The following is a 17,003-nucleotide window of genomic DNA, read 5'->3' as shown; positions in this document are numbered from 1 at the left end:
AGAGTATGCATTAGTACTTTGAATGTACTAAGTATAAAGGCATGCATGAACATTGAAGAAACATTGGAACATTAACATAGTATGGAATATAGTGCAATGCATGCATAATCAATCAAGTAAATAACATTGGAAATGTTCATTTGTGGGAAGATGACCATAACCGATATTTAAGACCATGCAAGCTATTACATGGAATCCAACATACCCCCTATGTTGGCACGGGGAGATTACTTTCCGGGTAGAACTCCGTCAACTTCATTCATTTCTTTAACATTTAGGGCTATTTGTGGATCCACTAGCTTAAGCCTACAGGGGCTCCTATGTTGGCACATAGTTAATGAGACAAAGGGTTGCAACTAGGATTTCTTTACTAAATCTCAGTCAATTCCCTATTCGGTGCTAAGTCAATCCATGGAATAGTTTAATACATCATAAGGACATAATCATTTGCGTAGCTTTAGATCATTAAAACATCATTTGGTAGAATAGCTCATTAAAACTCTTCTTTGATTCACACAAGTGATAATTGTCCTTTCACAAGTGGAATACATCATTCTTTCATTTCATAAGACTCATTTGATCATAGACATTGCTTTCATAAACATTCATTTGGAGTCAAAAGCTTTTAATTCAAAATTCATTGAAACATAGTGAAACTAGGTGGGTTCTATTCAATTCAACTTTCAAATCATTAACATCAATACTAGCATGCATGAGAGTAATAGAATGCATCATTTAAGACATCTTTAAAATAACCCACCAATACACTTTAAAACTCTTTTCATGCCTTCATATAAATACCTTTAATACATCAAGGATTTTATGCAATTAAGAGACACTATAAACTAAGATAGGTACATAAACTTCAAAGATTCAATAACTTATACATTTGGAATCATAATATGAAAACTCATAAGATTCACCATTTGAAATTTAATTGCTAGGTTAGGAAAATACTTGGGCTCTATGGGTGGAAGAACCCATGAATGAGACCCACATATCTTGGGGAGTAAAACCCTAATGCAGCTTTGAAAATGGAGACTTGAAGACCTTGAGAATGGAACCCTAGCTTGGAAGATGGAACCCTTGGGAGAAACTTTGAGAGGAAAATATTTTGTGTTTGAGTCTAAGTGTGAGAATGGGGGTTTTGTGATGGATTAGGTTCTTTAGATAGGGTCAATTCAGTCCCCAAAATGACTTCACTTTAATGTTAAAATGCGGGAAAACACCAAAACACCCCTCTTAAAAATTGCCCGGACTGACCCTACGAGTGGTCCCTACGAATCATAGAAGCAATGAGTCATAGGAACACTTGTCTTGCAGGGTATGAGAAGACCTTGAGGATTGACCCTCAGGACTTCTACCAGTCGTAGACTCTTCTACGAGTCGTACAAGGGACTCATCCTGTGATACACTCAAATTAGACCTCCCTAAAGAAGTATAAAGTGATCGTTAATCAAATATAGAACCTAACAAAGGTTAGGGTCAATCCTACGAGGAATATGGTTTAGACTTTAGATCAATCGTTTATTATTTTCTTTAGTAATCAAGTTATTCCCGTAAAAAAAGAAAACAAAAAGTGGAGATTTTTATAAAACTAATCAATAAATCAAATAGCAAATGTCAATGAACAAAATTATGTTTAATGTCGTTTAAATCAATAAGAAGTGAAACTGGGGATTTATGTGTTCCCCATGAATTCTTAACTAAGTAGACTTTTTTTATTAGTAATTCTTTCCTAGTGTATTACATGTAGAATCGGTAAGTTAATTTCTCCTAAATCCTTGATCCGACAAATAAGTGAATTTCACTACGCAACTTGATTCGTCTACGAGTGTATGTTTTACTAACCCTTACCAATGATCCCAGATTTAGCTATCCCTTAATCCATTCAAGCTAATTAGATGAGGATGATTGACCCCAAATTTCGTTGTTTAATCCCTTTTCCCATCTGTTACCTCCTTGATCTGACAAGTAAGGATAAGACGAGTTCTAATGTTGGCCACCGTCAAAAGCAATCAAAACGAAGGGAAAAATAATACATGCATGCACACTATTCAAGAATTACTTTTTATTTAGTTCTACGTCGTTAATTCTTCATGGTTCCCACAATCCTAGTTGTGGAATTAGCTACTCATAACTACGTGTTAACAATCAATAATATTCAGGTTAAAAGAAATTATAAACTTACAATGAGAATTATGAAAACCCAAAAATTTTCAATAAAATTCGAACGTAAAATATTGATAACAAAAACCCGAATTTAAGAATAAAAGCTCAAAAGTAGTTTAAGCTCTATCCTAAAACCCAAAAATGTGCATAAAGTAATCTGAACCTAAGAAGTGTATTTATAGACAAATATTCCTAAATAAATATGGATTTGGAAACCATAGGAAACTAAAAGTCGGTTTGGGTCTACGACTCGCTTCTATGGATCATAACAACTTAGACGAGTCGTAGACCCAGCTCGTAATCCTTTACTTTGTACTGAGAATTTTTCTTCTTCATGACCATTCTCTACGGCTCGTAACACTGAAGATGACTCATCAAATGGGGTCGTAAACACTGTCCTTCCTTCATCACTTGTAACTTCTAGCTATGAGTTGGTTCTACGACTCGTAGGAATTTGGACGAGCCGTAGAACTTACTTATTTTCTTCAGTCTTCCTTCATTCCTTCACTACTGCTCTGACGACTTCTTTTCACGACTCGTAAATATGAGAATGAGTCATTCCCTTCACTCGTAGTCTTCAGTTCAACTTTTATTTTTCTATTCTTTCTTTTGATGATTGATACCTACGACCCATATAAGTAACGATGATTCGTAGGATGAGCTTGTAAACACCAAAAATACTTTCCTTCAATGCCGTGATTCCTTAACCAACTCTCCAACTTAGTTTCCTGCAAAATAAGCACAATCAACATCAAATATGCTAACACATGTTTAAAAGACATGCACATTCTTAAGTTTTAAAGAATTAAAAGTATCGTAAATCCATGGTACATCAACACTCTAAACTTAAAATGCTTGTTTGTCCTCAAACGACACTACTATACTACAATGACATAATGCAAGAGAAGATTAAGAATGTACAACAATCATAAGCTATTAACTCCCGACCCTTTCCAATTTCTATTCATGATACTATTGCAACCATTATTTCAAATCAAACTAACTTATGTGGATCAATGCTAGACACTTCAACACCAATAGACAAATTAACATGCCAAAAATAACATTCACCATTTTCATGACTATTTAGACAATGTCACTTGTGCCCTCACCGAAAAGAAGTCCTTTTTTCACTCATAAATTTCATTTATTCTTTAAACTTCAGGGACGTGGAAAACCACTCACACTTACAAAATAAATTCAGACTTTCATGCACAATACCATAGGCTTTCCCTTATTTTCAATACTTAGACTCTTGAACCGTTGAACTAGGATCACTATAGGACTCTTGCGGCTTGTAACATAGGCTCAGGGGCAGGTGTGGTGCATTTATATTTTAGTAACTTTAGGCCCTCCTCAAATACTACATCAACTTTGTGTCCACCTTTTACAGCCTACACTTCGTTTCACTCTTTTTCTTCGCTTGTTGCTTTTGCCTTAGGTGTGGCTTTTGTTTGTTTGTTTGACAACATTTTTCTTATGCTTTGTATTTCTCTTTGCTAACTCTTTATAAACCATTTATTCTTCTTAGCCAACCACCTTTTTCTTCCTTTTCACACATCACTTTTTCAAACCTTTTCTTTCTTTTATCTTTTTTTTTCTCATACCCCTTCTCTTCTCGCTTTCCTCTCATAATAGCCACCCTCAACTTAAGCTTTTGGCCTGAGTTGAGGTGCACATTATCCTAGGAGGGATCAGGGCCAAAACAAGGGATTACAATTCATATTAGGGATATTTGAAACACGTGTTTATTTGATCAAAAATATCTTTTAGAAGTTTATATCTTTGTTTCAAAGGGCAAAGCATTGTTTGGTTTGTTATTTTAAGTCTAAGTGGACTAAGTCAAAAATGGATTATGATCCTTTCCTAGTCAAAAGTTCAATCATCACAGTACGACCAATGGGGCAAGTTCTTGATTTGCATAAATAGTCCGAACACACAAATACCTCACACACACTTGGCAACAAGTTTCATTGTCAATCATCAATCTTTGGTTAATATTTCAGTCTAAGTCATATGTTATCATACCGGTTTACATCATCTCATATAAAGATCCTACATAGTCAATATGTCAAAGAAACACCACAATAATTCAAGTAAATTTTGGAGAGGTCTATTTATTTTCGTTTAAACCTTCTAGCCATCAGGCCATATATCCCTACTCCTATTTCACATTTACATCCTAAACATGCCGTTCAACATAAATTAAGAATATCCTATAGGGAAAAGAACACAGGAAAGAAAATCCGAAGGATTTAGTCGAGTATCTAGGATACTCAGACTTTGCCTAGATACTCGTGCATTCATTCATAACCACCCCACCCCTACTTTGAAAGGCCTTGCATTGTCCTCAATGCAATACAAGAAAAAGTAAAAAAAATGTTGGGGGGCAGGAAAAGAACCTGTGGCGCATAAATGCTGAAGTCTATATGGTGGTATTAGGGTCCATAGGTATGGATCCCAGTGCAGCAGCATGTGGTACCATGACAGTTTGTGCGTCATCATGAGTGTCAACACGGGATCTCGAAGCTCCAATATCATATTACCTCTCCTCCTCTTGTCATATCTCTTTAGACACTATAGATGCTCGAGTGGACTCCTCAACATCTTGGGGCTCCTTTTTTGTTCTCTTTCTTGCCTCATCCCTGTCCAAAGTGGCATCCTCAGTACGGGGCCTTTTTTCTCGGACCACCTCAAACTCATCATTTGCAAACAAATCAAAAAATTGTGGTGGCTGTACAACAGGTAAAATAAATAGTATAGGGGCTAGTATATCCAGGGATGTGATCTCCATATGTAGTGCTCCAATCTCAGTCCAAATGTCAGCAATGTCAGCACTGTACGAGTCATGCAACCTTGTATTCACCCTCAGATCAAAGGCATCAATACACGCCTGAATCTATCACTCTCGATCAGCCAAGGTAGCGTCAAACTTTGCTTCCACGCACTTCTCTGATTCGGTAATGGGTTTGCGGTCCCATGGCTTGAGCTGCTGAATTGACTAACCCAATTGGGTCTCGGTCTGTGCCTGCTGCTACATCATAGTGTGTAGAGCCTCGGACAAGATGGTGACCAAGCCCATGTGCTGTGGTCACGGCATGCTAGTAGAAGGGACTTTCGAAACAGTTGGGAAAGCCTCAAATGGCTCTATAGAAGGCGTCGTGAGGTCCAAAGCAGCTGTTGAATCATCTTGTATAGCCGGCTGAACATACTCAAACTTTGGTAGCTGCACCTCTACAAAGAGAGAAGCTACTTTCTGACCGAGTTTGTATCATCTGTAATGAGCCCCGGGTCAGTAGTTCTGTTCACTCTAATCAGCAAATCGATCCCTATAGTCAATGGAACTATAGCATCCTGCATAGTGTAAACACAAGACACGGGAGATCATGGTATTCCACCGAATCTCCCTCTCATGAATCTCTAAAATAATGATTCTCACCATATGTACCTCATATCTAGCCATTAGGCTTGCTACGATCTTAGCCCGATCCAAAGTCAAATGGTTATCCGCATTAGTCGGGCAGAGTTGGTGTTTGACAATAGTCCACCAAAACTTAGTCGCGAAGTTCAATGACGCCTTCTTGATTGGGGTTGAGTGTGACAACCAATCTACTGCAATGCCATTCTCTGCTATATAACCCGCTACCCATCTAAGTAGCTCACCAAATTACACCGGATCCCTCATCGCATTTTTATCATGAACCACCTTCATTTTCTTATCCAACTCTACTGTTGGGACTGCCGATGGAAAGTTAGGGCCATAGATGACACGTTAGTTAGTCTTCTTGGATAAAATAATTGGATCTCCTGAACCAGCGTGGTCAAGAGGACTGGCTGTTCTAGTTCCTTTTCTTTGGAAGGAGCCAACTGTTTGATCGTAGCCGCATATGAAGCATAGAACTCGTAGACTATATTATTGTTGTAACTCCTATGGTGCTCGACCATCCACTCTAGCGTTTGGTGATGGAACAAGTCACGAATCTCAGGGACTGCTTCCAGCCTAGTTGTGATCACACGCAGCTCCTCAGTAATGGGTCTCCTCATATTCTGATGATCATTTCTCTCTTGCCCTATTCTGTAGAAGTCTAGTAGCCTGGGAACGCACCACCGCTTTGGTTTCCCTCTTATGTGGACTAGTATAGAGGGCTGCTCGGGCGTTGACTTCTCCATGGAGGATTCGAATCCTAAAGCGGATGGTGGTATGGAGTCCACCTCTGCTGAATCTCCCTCTTGAGAGTAGTGTGGGTGCTGCAGATGTGTGGGGAGGGGAGGAGTCTCTACTTGGTTTCGACAATGAGATGACTTGGTTGGAGTGCTGTGATTTGGATTTCCTCACCAATGGTGCCTCAGAGTCATGATAGGGCTCCTCCTCAGAAGCACTAAGTTCTACATCTGTGGGAACATCTTTGAGGCGTCGTCGGATTCCTTCTTGGATGACTTTTTCTTCCCACTACCCTTCTTTGATGGTTGTTTTAGAGGTATTGTACCTGTGGAGGGAGAGTTAGGACACAAAAATAATAAGCAAAACAAGTAAAAAAGAAAAGAAAATAACTAGATAGTCACAGTTTTTGGTCCTACGAGGGTGAATTTAAGGGTCGTAAAAGAGTCGACAGCCCATAGACTCAACTCGTAGACGCAGACCTATAGGTATTTATTCTCTAAAATTCATCTACGAAAGGACCTTACGACCCGTAGAATTTTCTACGGATTGTAAGGTTCAGTCGTAGACTTAGACCTGCAGGTTTGTAATCTTCGAAGTTTGTCTATGAGAGGTCTTTACGACCCGTAGAAGTTTCTATAGAGCATAAGGTTCAGTCGTAGACTTAGTTCTATGCTACTGGAATTTTATCATTTTATTTAGATGAGTCTAATGCATAAGCTGTAGAATATTCTACGACCCGTAAGTAGACTTGTGACACTTGGTGAATGTGAAGACTTAATCACTGATCTTGAGGTGTCGTTTATGAGGGGAAACTGCAAAACATCGAATGAACTATGAATCATCGAAAACCCTCTTCTAAACCATGTAAGATTCAGTAATTTCATTTATAAATACAGTTCAACAACAAAAAATTTCTCACTTGTTCCTTTTATTGAATTATAAACACAATTTCAACAAAACCCAATGCTCCCAATTCATATTTCAACAAATAGAACCCACAGTCACAAAACACCCACACTCTAGCAGTTGGTCTATTCTATTAACGAGTCTTACTGACGAGATGTAGAAGAGTCTATAAGTCGTAAGTAGGCTCGTACTGGCCCTTATTTGTGAAGGTTCCACAATTGAACTTGAAATCTCCTTTGACGAGGGGTAACTATGCCTCATAGAGAACCCCCGCCTAAAAAAATTTCAAGTTCAGTGGGTGAACTTACACAGGAAACACAACAGTGAAATTCAATCACCCCTTTGTGAGTCAATTTAAACATAAAATTCATTAAAAACTCAGAACCCCAATTCATATATTAGATCAATGATCGAATTTTGAAATCTCAAGAAGCCCTAATTTCATTTGAACTAGTTCTTCAGTCCTACTAAACCATTTAAGCAAGGTAAGTATGGAATGTAACATCATTGAAAGATCAACTTACCACAAGGGAGAAGTATATTCTCTGAATTTTAAACTGGGACTGAACTTGGGCTTGATATTCCTAGATGCTCGAGGAGTTGGAGTTTTTGAATTTTGATTGTTTTAAGCTTCAAATAGTGTGGATTGATGATGGAATTTGGTGAGGTTGATTTGGAAGAGAAGAGGAACAGGGTATTTTAATGATAGATGGAAGTTAACATTCCAAATTTCATTTATTGTATGCATTAGCTATACGGGTTGGGTCAGTTATATTATCCACAAAATAGGCAAGCTATGAATCATAATAATTACTACAGGTCGTAGACTTACATCATAGATTGTCTCAAAGGAAAGTAAACATACCTGGAGTCCACGAATGTAGGCTATGAGTCGTAAAGTACACTTGTAGACATAAAGCTGCTTCATGTATTGAATTTGGAATTTGATGAGTCATGTTCTTGAGTCGTAAAAGTTTCTATGACCCGTACAGACCACTCATGTATCTTTCTAAGTCCTCTTCAGTTTACAGTATTTTCAATTCGACATGGACACGTACTCAACTTTTGGCCTGTTTATTTATGCCTTTTGTGACTCTAATTAGACACAAACCCTAACAAAGTCTATGCTATCCTAAAAGCTAAGAAGTAAAAATAAAAAAAGATAAAAAAAAATAGACTAAATGAGTACAAAGTAAATTGGGTTGCCTCCTAAATAGAGATTGATTTAACATCGAGGCACGACGTAGAAATACTTAGTTACTCAGACTTCACTAAGCTTCCATGCTTTCACGATTTGGATTTCATCCTCTATGCCCATGTATGATTTGATTCGTTGACCATTAAATTTGAACTTTGTACCATCCTTCTCTTCTAGCTCGACCGCACCATGTGGAAAGACTTGACTCACTCTAAGTGGTCCCAACCATTTTGACTTGAGTTTGCCAGGAATTAAATGCATCATTGAGTTGAAAAGAAAGACCAAGTCTCCAGGCGCAAATTTTCACTTTTCAATCTTTTAGTCGTGGTATTTATTCATTATTTCTTTGTACAAGGTTGCACTCTCATATGCATTTAGGCGAAAATCATAAAGCTCGTTTATTTGATTCATCCTTTGCTTTGATGCGGTATTCCAATCCATGTTCAATTTCTTCAACACCCACATAACTTTGTGTTCCAACTCTATGGGCAGATGACAAGATTTCCCAAAGATGAGTTGATAAGGCGACATACCTATGGGCGTCTTTAATACAGTGCGGTAAGACCATAGAGCATCATCAAGCTTCCTTGATCAATCCTTTCTATTTGCGCTCACTGTCTTTGCAAGTATTTGCTTGATTTCATAATTTGAGACTTCAACTTGTCCACTAGTTTGTGGATGATAAGGAGTTGCTACACTATGTCGAGCCCCATACTTTTCAAGCAACACTTTGAACAATCGGTTGCAAAAGTGGGAACCTACATCACTGATTATTGCCCTTGGTATACCAAATCTTGAGAAGATGTTATGCTTGAGAAAGGTAGTGACAATTCTTGCTTTATTATTGTGAAGTGTGACAACTTCTACCCATTTAGACACATAATCTACCACAACGAGTATGTGTTTCATTCCACTCGAACTCACAAAAGTCCCCATGAAGTGAATTCCTCATACGTAGAACAATTCAATGACTAGAATAGGAGTGAGTGGGAGCTCATGTTTTCTTGAAATTCCTCCTTCTCTTTGACAATAATCACAAGACTTGGAGAAATCATGAGCATCTTGATGAATTGTTGTCTAGTAGTACCCATATTATAGGATCTTGTAGGCTGTCTGGATACCACTATGATGGCCTCTAACGGGCGATAAATGACATGCTTCCAAAATACTCATCATCTCTACTTTGGGTACACCCCAATGAATAATCCCATCTTCACAAACACAGAATAAGTATGGTTCTTCCCAAAAGAACTTCTTCACATCGGACATGAACTTGCGGCGTTGGTGAACATTTAAATCGGATGGCACTATATCACTAACCAAATAGTTGGCAACATCGACAAATCACGGAATTAAGTCATGTGATGCTGCCAATACTTGTTCATCTGGAAATGGGTCATTTATCTAAGCTCCATCTTCCAACTTTAATATCGTCTCTTCTTCAAGCATAGAGAGATGGTCTGCAACTTGGTTTTCTATCGTTTTTTGGTCTTTCACTTCAAAGTTGAACTCTTGTAATAGTAATACCCAACGAATAAATCTTGGTTTGGCATCTTATTTGCCATGAGATATCTCAATGCAGTATGGTCTGTGTGTACAATGACTTTGTTTCCCAACAAGTAAGATCTAAACTTCTCGAAAGCAAACACAATGACAAGCAACTCTTATTCGGTGATGGTGTAGTTTTTTTGAGCAACATTAAGGTCTTTCCTAGCATAGTATATTGAATGTAAAATATTCTCACGCCTTTTTCCCAATACTACGCCAAGTGCTACTCCACTTGTATCACACATGAATTCAAAAGGTTGCTCCCAATCTAGTGCAATGATGATAGGAACCGAACTCTTCGAACGCTTCTAGACAGGCTTTATCAAAAACAAGCTTCGTCTCCTTCTCTAGTAGTTTGCATAAAGGATGAGCTATTTTGGAGAAGTCCTTTATGAAGTGGTGATAGAATTTGGTGTGTTCCAAAAAGATTCGAATACCTTTGAAGGAGATGGGAGGAGGTAACTTTGCGATTACCTCAATCTTTTCTCGATCTACCTCAATGTCTTTGTTTAAAATCTGGTGACCCAGCACTATGCCCTCTTTCACCATAAAGTGACACATCTCCCAATTTAGCATAAGGTTGCACTCTTCACACCTTTTTATTACATCTTGGAGATGAGCCAAGCAATCCTCGAATGAGTCACCAACCACTAAAAAATCATCCATGAAAACCTCAATTGTATCTTCCATCATATTCAAAAGGATAGACATCATACAACTTTGAAAGGTTGCCGGTGTATTACACAATACGCATGGCATCCTTTTGAAGGCAAACATCCCATATGGGCATGTGAAAGTGGTCTTCTCTTGGTCTTCTAGTGCTAAAGAGATCTAATTATTGCCTGAATATCCATCAAGAAAATAGTACCAACCTTTGTCAGCGAGATAGTCGAGCATCTTATCCATGAAAGGTATTGGAAAGTGATCTTTTTCAATCCATGAGTTGAGTTTGAGATAATCCATACACACTCTCCAACCGGTGACAGGCCTCATTAGAATGTGTTCATTCTTTGTGTTTGGCACCACAGTAATACCACCCTTTTTTGGTATACATTGGACAGGACTTACCCAATTACTATATATGATTGGATAAACAACTCTAGCATCTAACCATTTGATGATCTCCTTTTTGACTACCTCTTGTATAGGTGGGTTGAGACATCGTTGGTATTCAATGCTTGGTTTGAAATCCGACATGAGTTGGATTTTATGAGTACATATGCCCATTAGTATGCCAATGATGTTAGCTATGGACCACCTTATTTCTCTTTTGAAATGCCTCGATATAGATGTAAGAGCTTCTACTTGCTTTTGGTGAAGATCAATAGCTATTATGACCGGCAACATGTTGTTTGGTACCAAGAATGCATATTGCAAGTGAGATGGTAGTGCTTTGAGTTCAAAAGTTGGAGGTTCCTCGATGGATGGCTTCAAAGGCGGGGTTGCTCTAATCTTCAAGTCTAAGTCGAGTCTCTTGGGTGCGTGATTGAAATTCCCAAGGCCATTTAGTGAAAAAACGATCTCATCATATTCTCCAATGTTATCTTTATCAAAGTTCATGATGAAGGAAGCTAGAGCTTCAATACCCAACCTCTCTTCAATAGGTATGTCTGGTTGCAAATCGCCGTCAACATCAATCACGAAAACAACTCATAGATCATTGTGATGATTCATTGGTCGGCATACATCAAAGATCACTTCTTCATTATTTAGTTGAAACTTTAGTTGGCTAATTTCCATGTCTACCAAAGCACGTCCGGTTGCCAAAAATGATCTACCTAGAATGATAGTAACATCAAAGTCTACTTTGCAGTCAAGAATAACAAAGTCAACAGGGAATATGAATGATTTAAACTTCACTAGAACATCATAAATAATGCCCACAGGCTTCTTCATAGTACGATATGCCATCAAGAGCCGCATTGATGTCGATTTTGGGGCTCCCAAGCCTAATTGTTGGAACACTGCGAGCGGCATCAAGTTAATGCTACCACCCAAGTCGCGCAACGCTTTTGCAAAGTTGAATACCCAAATGGTACATGGTATGGTGAATGTGCCTGGGTCTTCTTTCACTACTAAAAAATGGTGAAAAAACGACGAAAAGAAAAGAGACAGACTGCATCGATGGTAAAAAGCGACGAACAAAGGGACACCATCCGTCGCTTATATATATATATATTTTTTTAAAAGGCGACGGACAGTGACTCTATGTCCGTCGCTTTTTTTGGCGGATTTTTGTGCCAAAAATATTTTTAATTACTAATTAATTTTTTAATATAAACGGCGACGCCGTCTGTTGCTTCCAATAAAAATAATTATTTTTAATTTAAAATAAGCGACGGAGTCCTTCACTTATTTTTAATTTTAATTTATAATATTTTTTTATAAAGTTTTATTTTATTATTTATAATTTTTTTTAAAAAAATAGCGAAGGACGGCGTCGCTTAGTCCGTCGCTTTTTTGGTCAATTTTTTTTTAAATGGAGCGACGGACTTTGCAACGCTGTCCGTCGCCCCCTACTAAATATCAGTCACAACTTCTCCCATTTTTTATTTTCTATACTCTCTTAACTCTCTCTCTCTCTCTCTCTTCGATCCCTCCCCTAAAACTCGACTCCGACGCTCACCCCCAACCTCGCCACAGCTCACCGGCGTCTCCGTCGTCGTCGTTCCTCCCTTTCTCTCAGGTACTCTGTCCGCCCCTCTCTTCTCTTTTTCTCTCCATGTTAAACTTAGAGTTTTATTTTTTTGTAAATTGAGAAAACTTTGAATTGTTAGTTAGTTTATTTCATTTATGTTGTTGAATATATGTTGTTAAACATAGTCAATTTGTAACATTGATTGTGAATTAGTGAATAAAAAGTTATAGTTTTGATTTTAGGGTTTAACTTTGAATTGGGGTATTTTGAATTAGTTTGTGATTTGGGTTTTATTGAGTTGGAATTGAAGTGTTTTTGAAGTTATAAAGTTATTAACATTGTTAGTTTGTATATTTAATTGTGAATTAGTGAATAAAATTTTTTGGGTTTTAGTTGAATTGGGTTTTTTGAATTAGATTGTAAATTTGGATATTTTTTAGTTTGAATTGAAGTGTTGTTGAAGTTACAAGTTAGATTTAAGAACTAATTATAGAAGTTAATTAGAAGTTAGAAACTTAGAACTTATTTAGAGCTTCTGATTACAACTTAGAACTTAATCATAACTTGTATTGAATTTAGAACTTTGAACTTGAATTTAGAACTTGAACTTTAGGTCGGATTTTTTAAGTTGAACTTAGAATTTTTTTTTGGTATAACATTTACTTATTTGAATTTAGGTTGTGAACTTTAGAAATTGTGAATTATTTATATTTTTCATGAAGTTATTAACTTTTTTTTTTTTTGGTTTTTAAGACTTAATTAAACTTAAACTTTAGAAATGTTGAATTATTGTAGGATATATAAACTTTAAGTTGTGAACTTTCAACTTAAATTTTGAACTTAGAATTTAAGATTTTTTAAGTTGAATATTAGGATTTTTTAACTTGAACTTAGATTTTAGAACTTGAATTTTAGGATTTTTGAAGTACTTAGAAATTTTTTTGGTTTGTATAAATTCTCAACTTTAGATACTTGAACTTTAATTATACTTTAAATTTGAAAGTTTGTACTTTAAGTTAGAAAAAAATTCAACTTGAACTTTAAAAATGTTGAACTTGAGAATTCTTGAATTTTTGAAGGATATGCATGTAAACTTTAAGTTGTGAACTTTAAACTTGAATTTAAAACTTGAACTTTAGGATTTTTTTACTTGAACTTTAGGATTTTTTAATTAAGCAGTTAGAAATTATTTTGTTTGTATAAATTCTCAACTTTAGATACTTGAACTTAGGATACTTGAAATAATTAATTAAGGTTGAATATTTTTGTACAAAATATTTAGTGCAGGGGTATAATCTAATTAAATATTCCAATATTCGACGCCGCCAAACCCACTGCCACCAACCCCTCCATCTCAGATCTAATTAAAAAATTCGAGGTATTTTTTCACTTAAATTTTAACTATTGTATATATTAGATTTTTTATTCAATGTACAACACTTGCATTTTGCTTAGAGTTTTGTTTGATTTCTTAGGATATGTTTGAATTTTTAGAGTGTGCTTTAGTGATAAAGTGTTAGTTTAGCATAAGTGACAACATTAGTAGTGGCAACATTAGTTGATTCTATTGATGACAAAATTGATTTTCTTGCAAGATCAATTTGTGTCCATCTAGTGTTGACACTTAGATTTGATTTGGTTTACTTGTTGAAATTAGTTTGTACTTTAATTGTCTAATAAAATCCAACTTGCACTTTAGAAATATTGAATTATTGTAGCATAATATATAATCTTTAAGTTGTTAAATTTGAACGACTTTAAAATATTATGACTTCATTCGTTTTGAGTGTTTAATTATGTTCGTTATGATGCATATTGTGTATTTTATTGGTTGGTTAGTTGTGTTGGATTGAATTGTATTGATTATTATAGAATTACATTTTAATTGCAGGTGGGCAGCAGAAATTTTAGGTTTTTGCTGTCAAAAATATTACAGGAAAAGCGACGGACAGGGACCCTATGTCCGTCATTTTTTTGAAAATTTTCAAGAACACCAAGAACAAAAGCAACGGACAGGGACACTTTTCCCTAGCTTTTATGGAAAAAAAATTAAAAATTAAAAAATAAAATGATGCAGTCCGTCTTTTTTATTTATATATATTTTTTAAAAATAAATTTAGGGGCGACGCAGTCCGTTGTTTTTTGTGATGCAGTCCGTCGCTTTATTAAAAGTGTCGAACAAAAAAGCAACGAAAGTGACTGCGTCGCTTTTCCGTCAAGTTTGACCAAAAAAGAGACACAGTCCATCGCTTTTTTGCATTATTTTTTGACAGTATTTTAGTAGTGTTTCTTTTGCATAAGGGAGCGAGTGGCGATTGCACTACAATGATGCAAGTTATCATTCGGTTCAAAGCTTACCGTTCTCTTCTTTGTGACAAGATCCTTCATAAACTTGGCATAACTCAGCATTTGTTCTAGCGCCTCTAATAAGAGAACATTCACCAAAAGTTGTTTCAACATGGAAATAAATTAAGGAACTTTCTATCTTCGGCCTTTTTCTTCAATCTTTGAGGAAAAGGAGGAGGAGGTATTGGAATTGGAGTTGGAGCAACGTCTTTTACATTGCCTTCTTTCTCATCATGCTTTGCATCTCCTTTTTCAGGATGTTTGGTGCTTGGTTCTTCGCCTACTTCTTCTTCCTCGATTTTGCTATTTGTTTCATCCTTAATAACAACCACGTCGTGCACATTATCCTCAAGTTCTGGCATAGGTGGATCAACTATTTGAATGCCACTTCGGGTGGTCACCGCCATGTATTGCCTGTAATTTTTTGGATTTTGAATTGTATTACTTGGGAGAGTTCCTTTTTGGCGTGTGTTCAAAGATGACGAAATCTTTCCCAAGTGTTGCTCAATAAGCTTTATGGATGTAGAATATGACTCAACTTTTTATGATTATTCGGAAGGATCATTGCTTATCTCCTTATGATTATCCTATATTGCGTCATACGTTTTCATCATCTTAGCCATCATGTCTTCTAATCTTGCAAGTCTGGAACGCCCATCTCGATTTCCAAGAGGGATGTATGCACCACTATTGTTGTTATGTCTCTTTCTCCAATCACCTTCTCTGTCTTGCCCGCAATTTCGATCATTGTATCCATTTTGGTTATAATTGTTCTCGCGATTGTAGTTTCCATTACGATTGTAGTTGTTGTCGCAGTTGTAATGGCCCTCTCGATTGAAGTTGTTATAGTTTTGACCTTGATTTCCTTGACCTTGGCACCAAGAATCTTAATTGGATGCTTGGGTGTTAGTCCAGAAACCCCCCACTTGATCATTCACATAATAAGCATCTTCCTCATATCCATAATCGTCATAACTTGGTACCTTACCTTGATGGTCGATTGCATTAATTTTCTCTTATCCCATGCTTTTGACGACTAATCTGATGTCGGTTTTTAATTGAGCGAGCTCTTGAAGTATCTCTTTGTTTTGTAAGTTGGTATTCTGATTTGTGTGAACAAAAAAAAACTTTTTGAAGTTTCTGTGTCCCTAGTTCTCCAAGCTCTGTTGGTCTTTGTAACACGATCAAGTCTCTGCAGCCTCTTGAAAAGTGTTAGTCAAAAATGCTCCGCTAGTGATAGTGTCGGCGACAGCGTTTCCATTATCATCAAGTGCACGGTAGAATAGCTCAATAAGTGACTTGTCTGCTATCCTATAATTTGGCAAGCTTCGTAGATACTTTACAAATCTCTCCCAAGCTCCACAAATTGACTCTCCGGGCAACTATTGGAAATTGTTGATTCTGACTGTTAGTTTCAACTTCTTAGATAGTGGGAAATACTTCTCCATGAATGCTATACGTAATTCATTTCAAGTTGTGATGGAGTTGTACGAGAGTTCGTACAACCAAATTGAAGCTTCGCCATTAAGTGATAATGGAAAAATGCGCAATCCAATATATTCATATTTAAGTTTGGGTCGCCAACACTACTTTGAAAAATGTACACCATATTCTAGAGATGAATGTATGGATCTTCGGATGGTAATCCTTAAAATAGTCCTCTACTATGAAGCATTTGAATCAGCCCGCTTTGATGCTAAACTTAGTTCCTGACGGCAATGGAGGTAACACAATAGAACCCGTAGTCCCAACGGTCACGATAGACCCCATCGTTGTTCTATATGCCGAATTCAACGCATTGTCTAGGTGGAGGGCGTTTTCTTGCTACTTGTGGATTATTAAGGACATATTCTGTGGTTGATGTTGTGGACGAAGTTGTGGTTCATTGTCATGTTTCTCTCCAAGATGTTCTGCGCCATCACCAAGTTCGACAATTAGGGCTCTAAGACCTCAGTCGCTACTTCCTGCCCCTCACAAATCACAAATCACAATTCTCTCTTCTCAAACTCAGAAGTCACTCCTCGTTTCTCTGA

General features: G+C 36.8%; 1 protein-coding gene across 1 annotated transcript; it reads right to left on the bottom strand.

Moving 5' to 3' along the window:
* Nucleotides 1-10,817: 10,817 nt before the first annotated feature.
* LOC129871631 (uncharacterized) lies at nucleotides 10,818-15,377 on the bottom strand. Its single transcript, XM_055946591.1, has 3 exons — nucleotides 15,103-15,377; nucleotides 14,983-15,047; nucleotides 10,818-11,596 (listed from the first exon to the last, which is right to left on the bottom strand). Exons 1-3 carry the CDS (start codon nucleotides 15,375-15,377, stop codon nucleotides 10,818-10,820), a joined length of 1,119 nt encoding a protein of 372 aa, XP_055802566.1.
* Nucleotides 15,378-17,003: the final 1,626 nt, after the last annotated feature.

The sequence above is a fragment of the Solanum dulcamara genome, chromosome 2 (genome assembly GCF_947179165.1).
Source record: "Solanum dulcamara chromosome 2, daSolDulc1.2, whole genome shotgun sequence".
Classification (NCBI taxonomy): Eukaryota; Viridiplantae; Streptophyta; class Magnoliopsida; order Solanales; family Solanaceae; genus Solanum; species Solanum dulcamara.
Note: the sequence above shows the minus strand (reverse complement) of the source record. Positions and strands in the feature narration are given on the sequence as shown.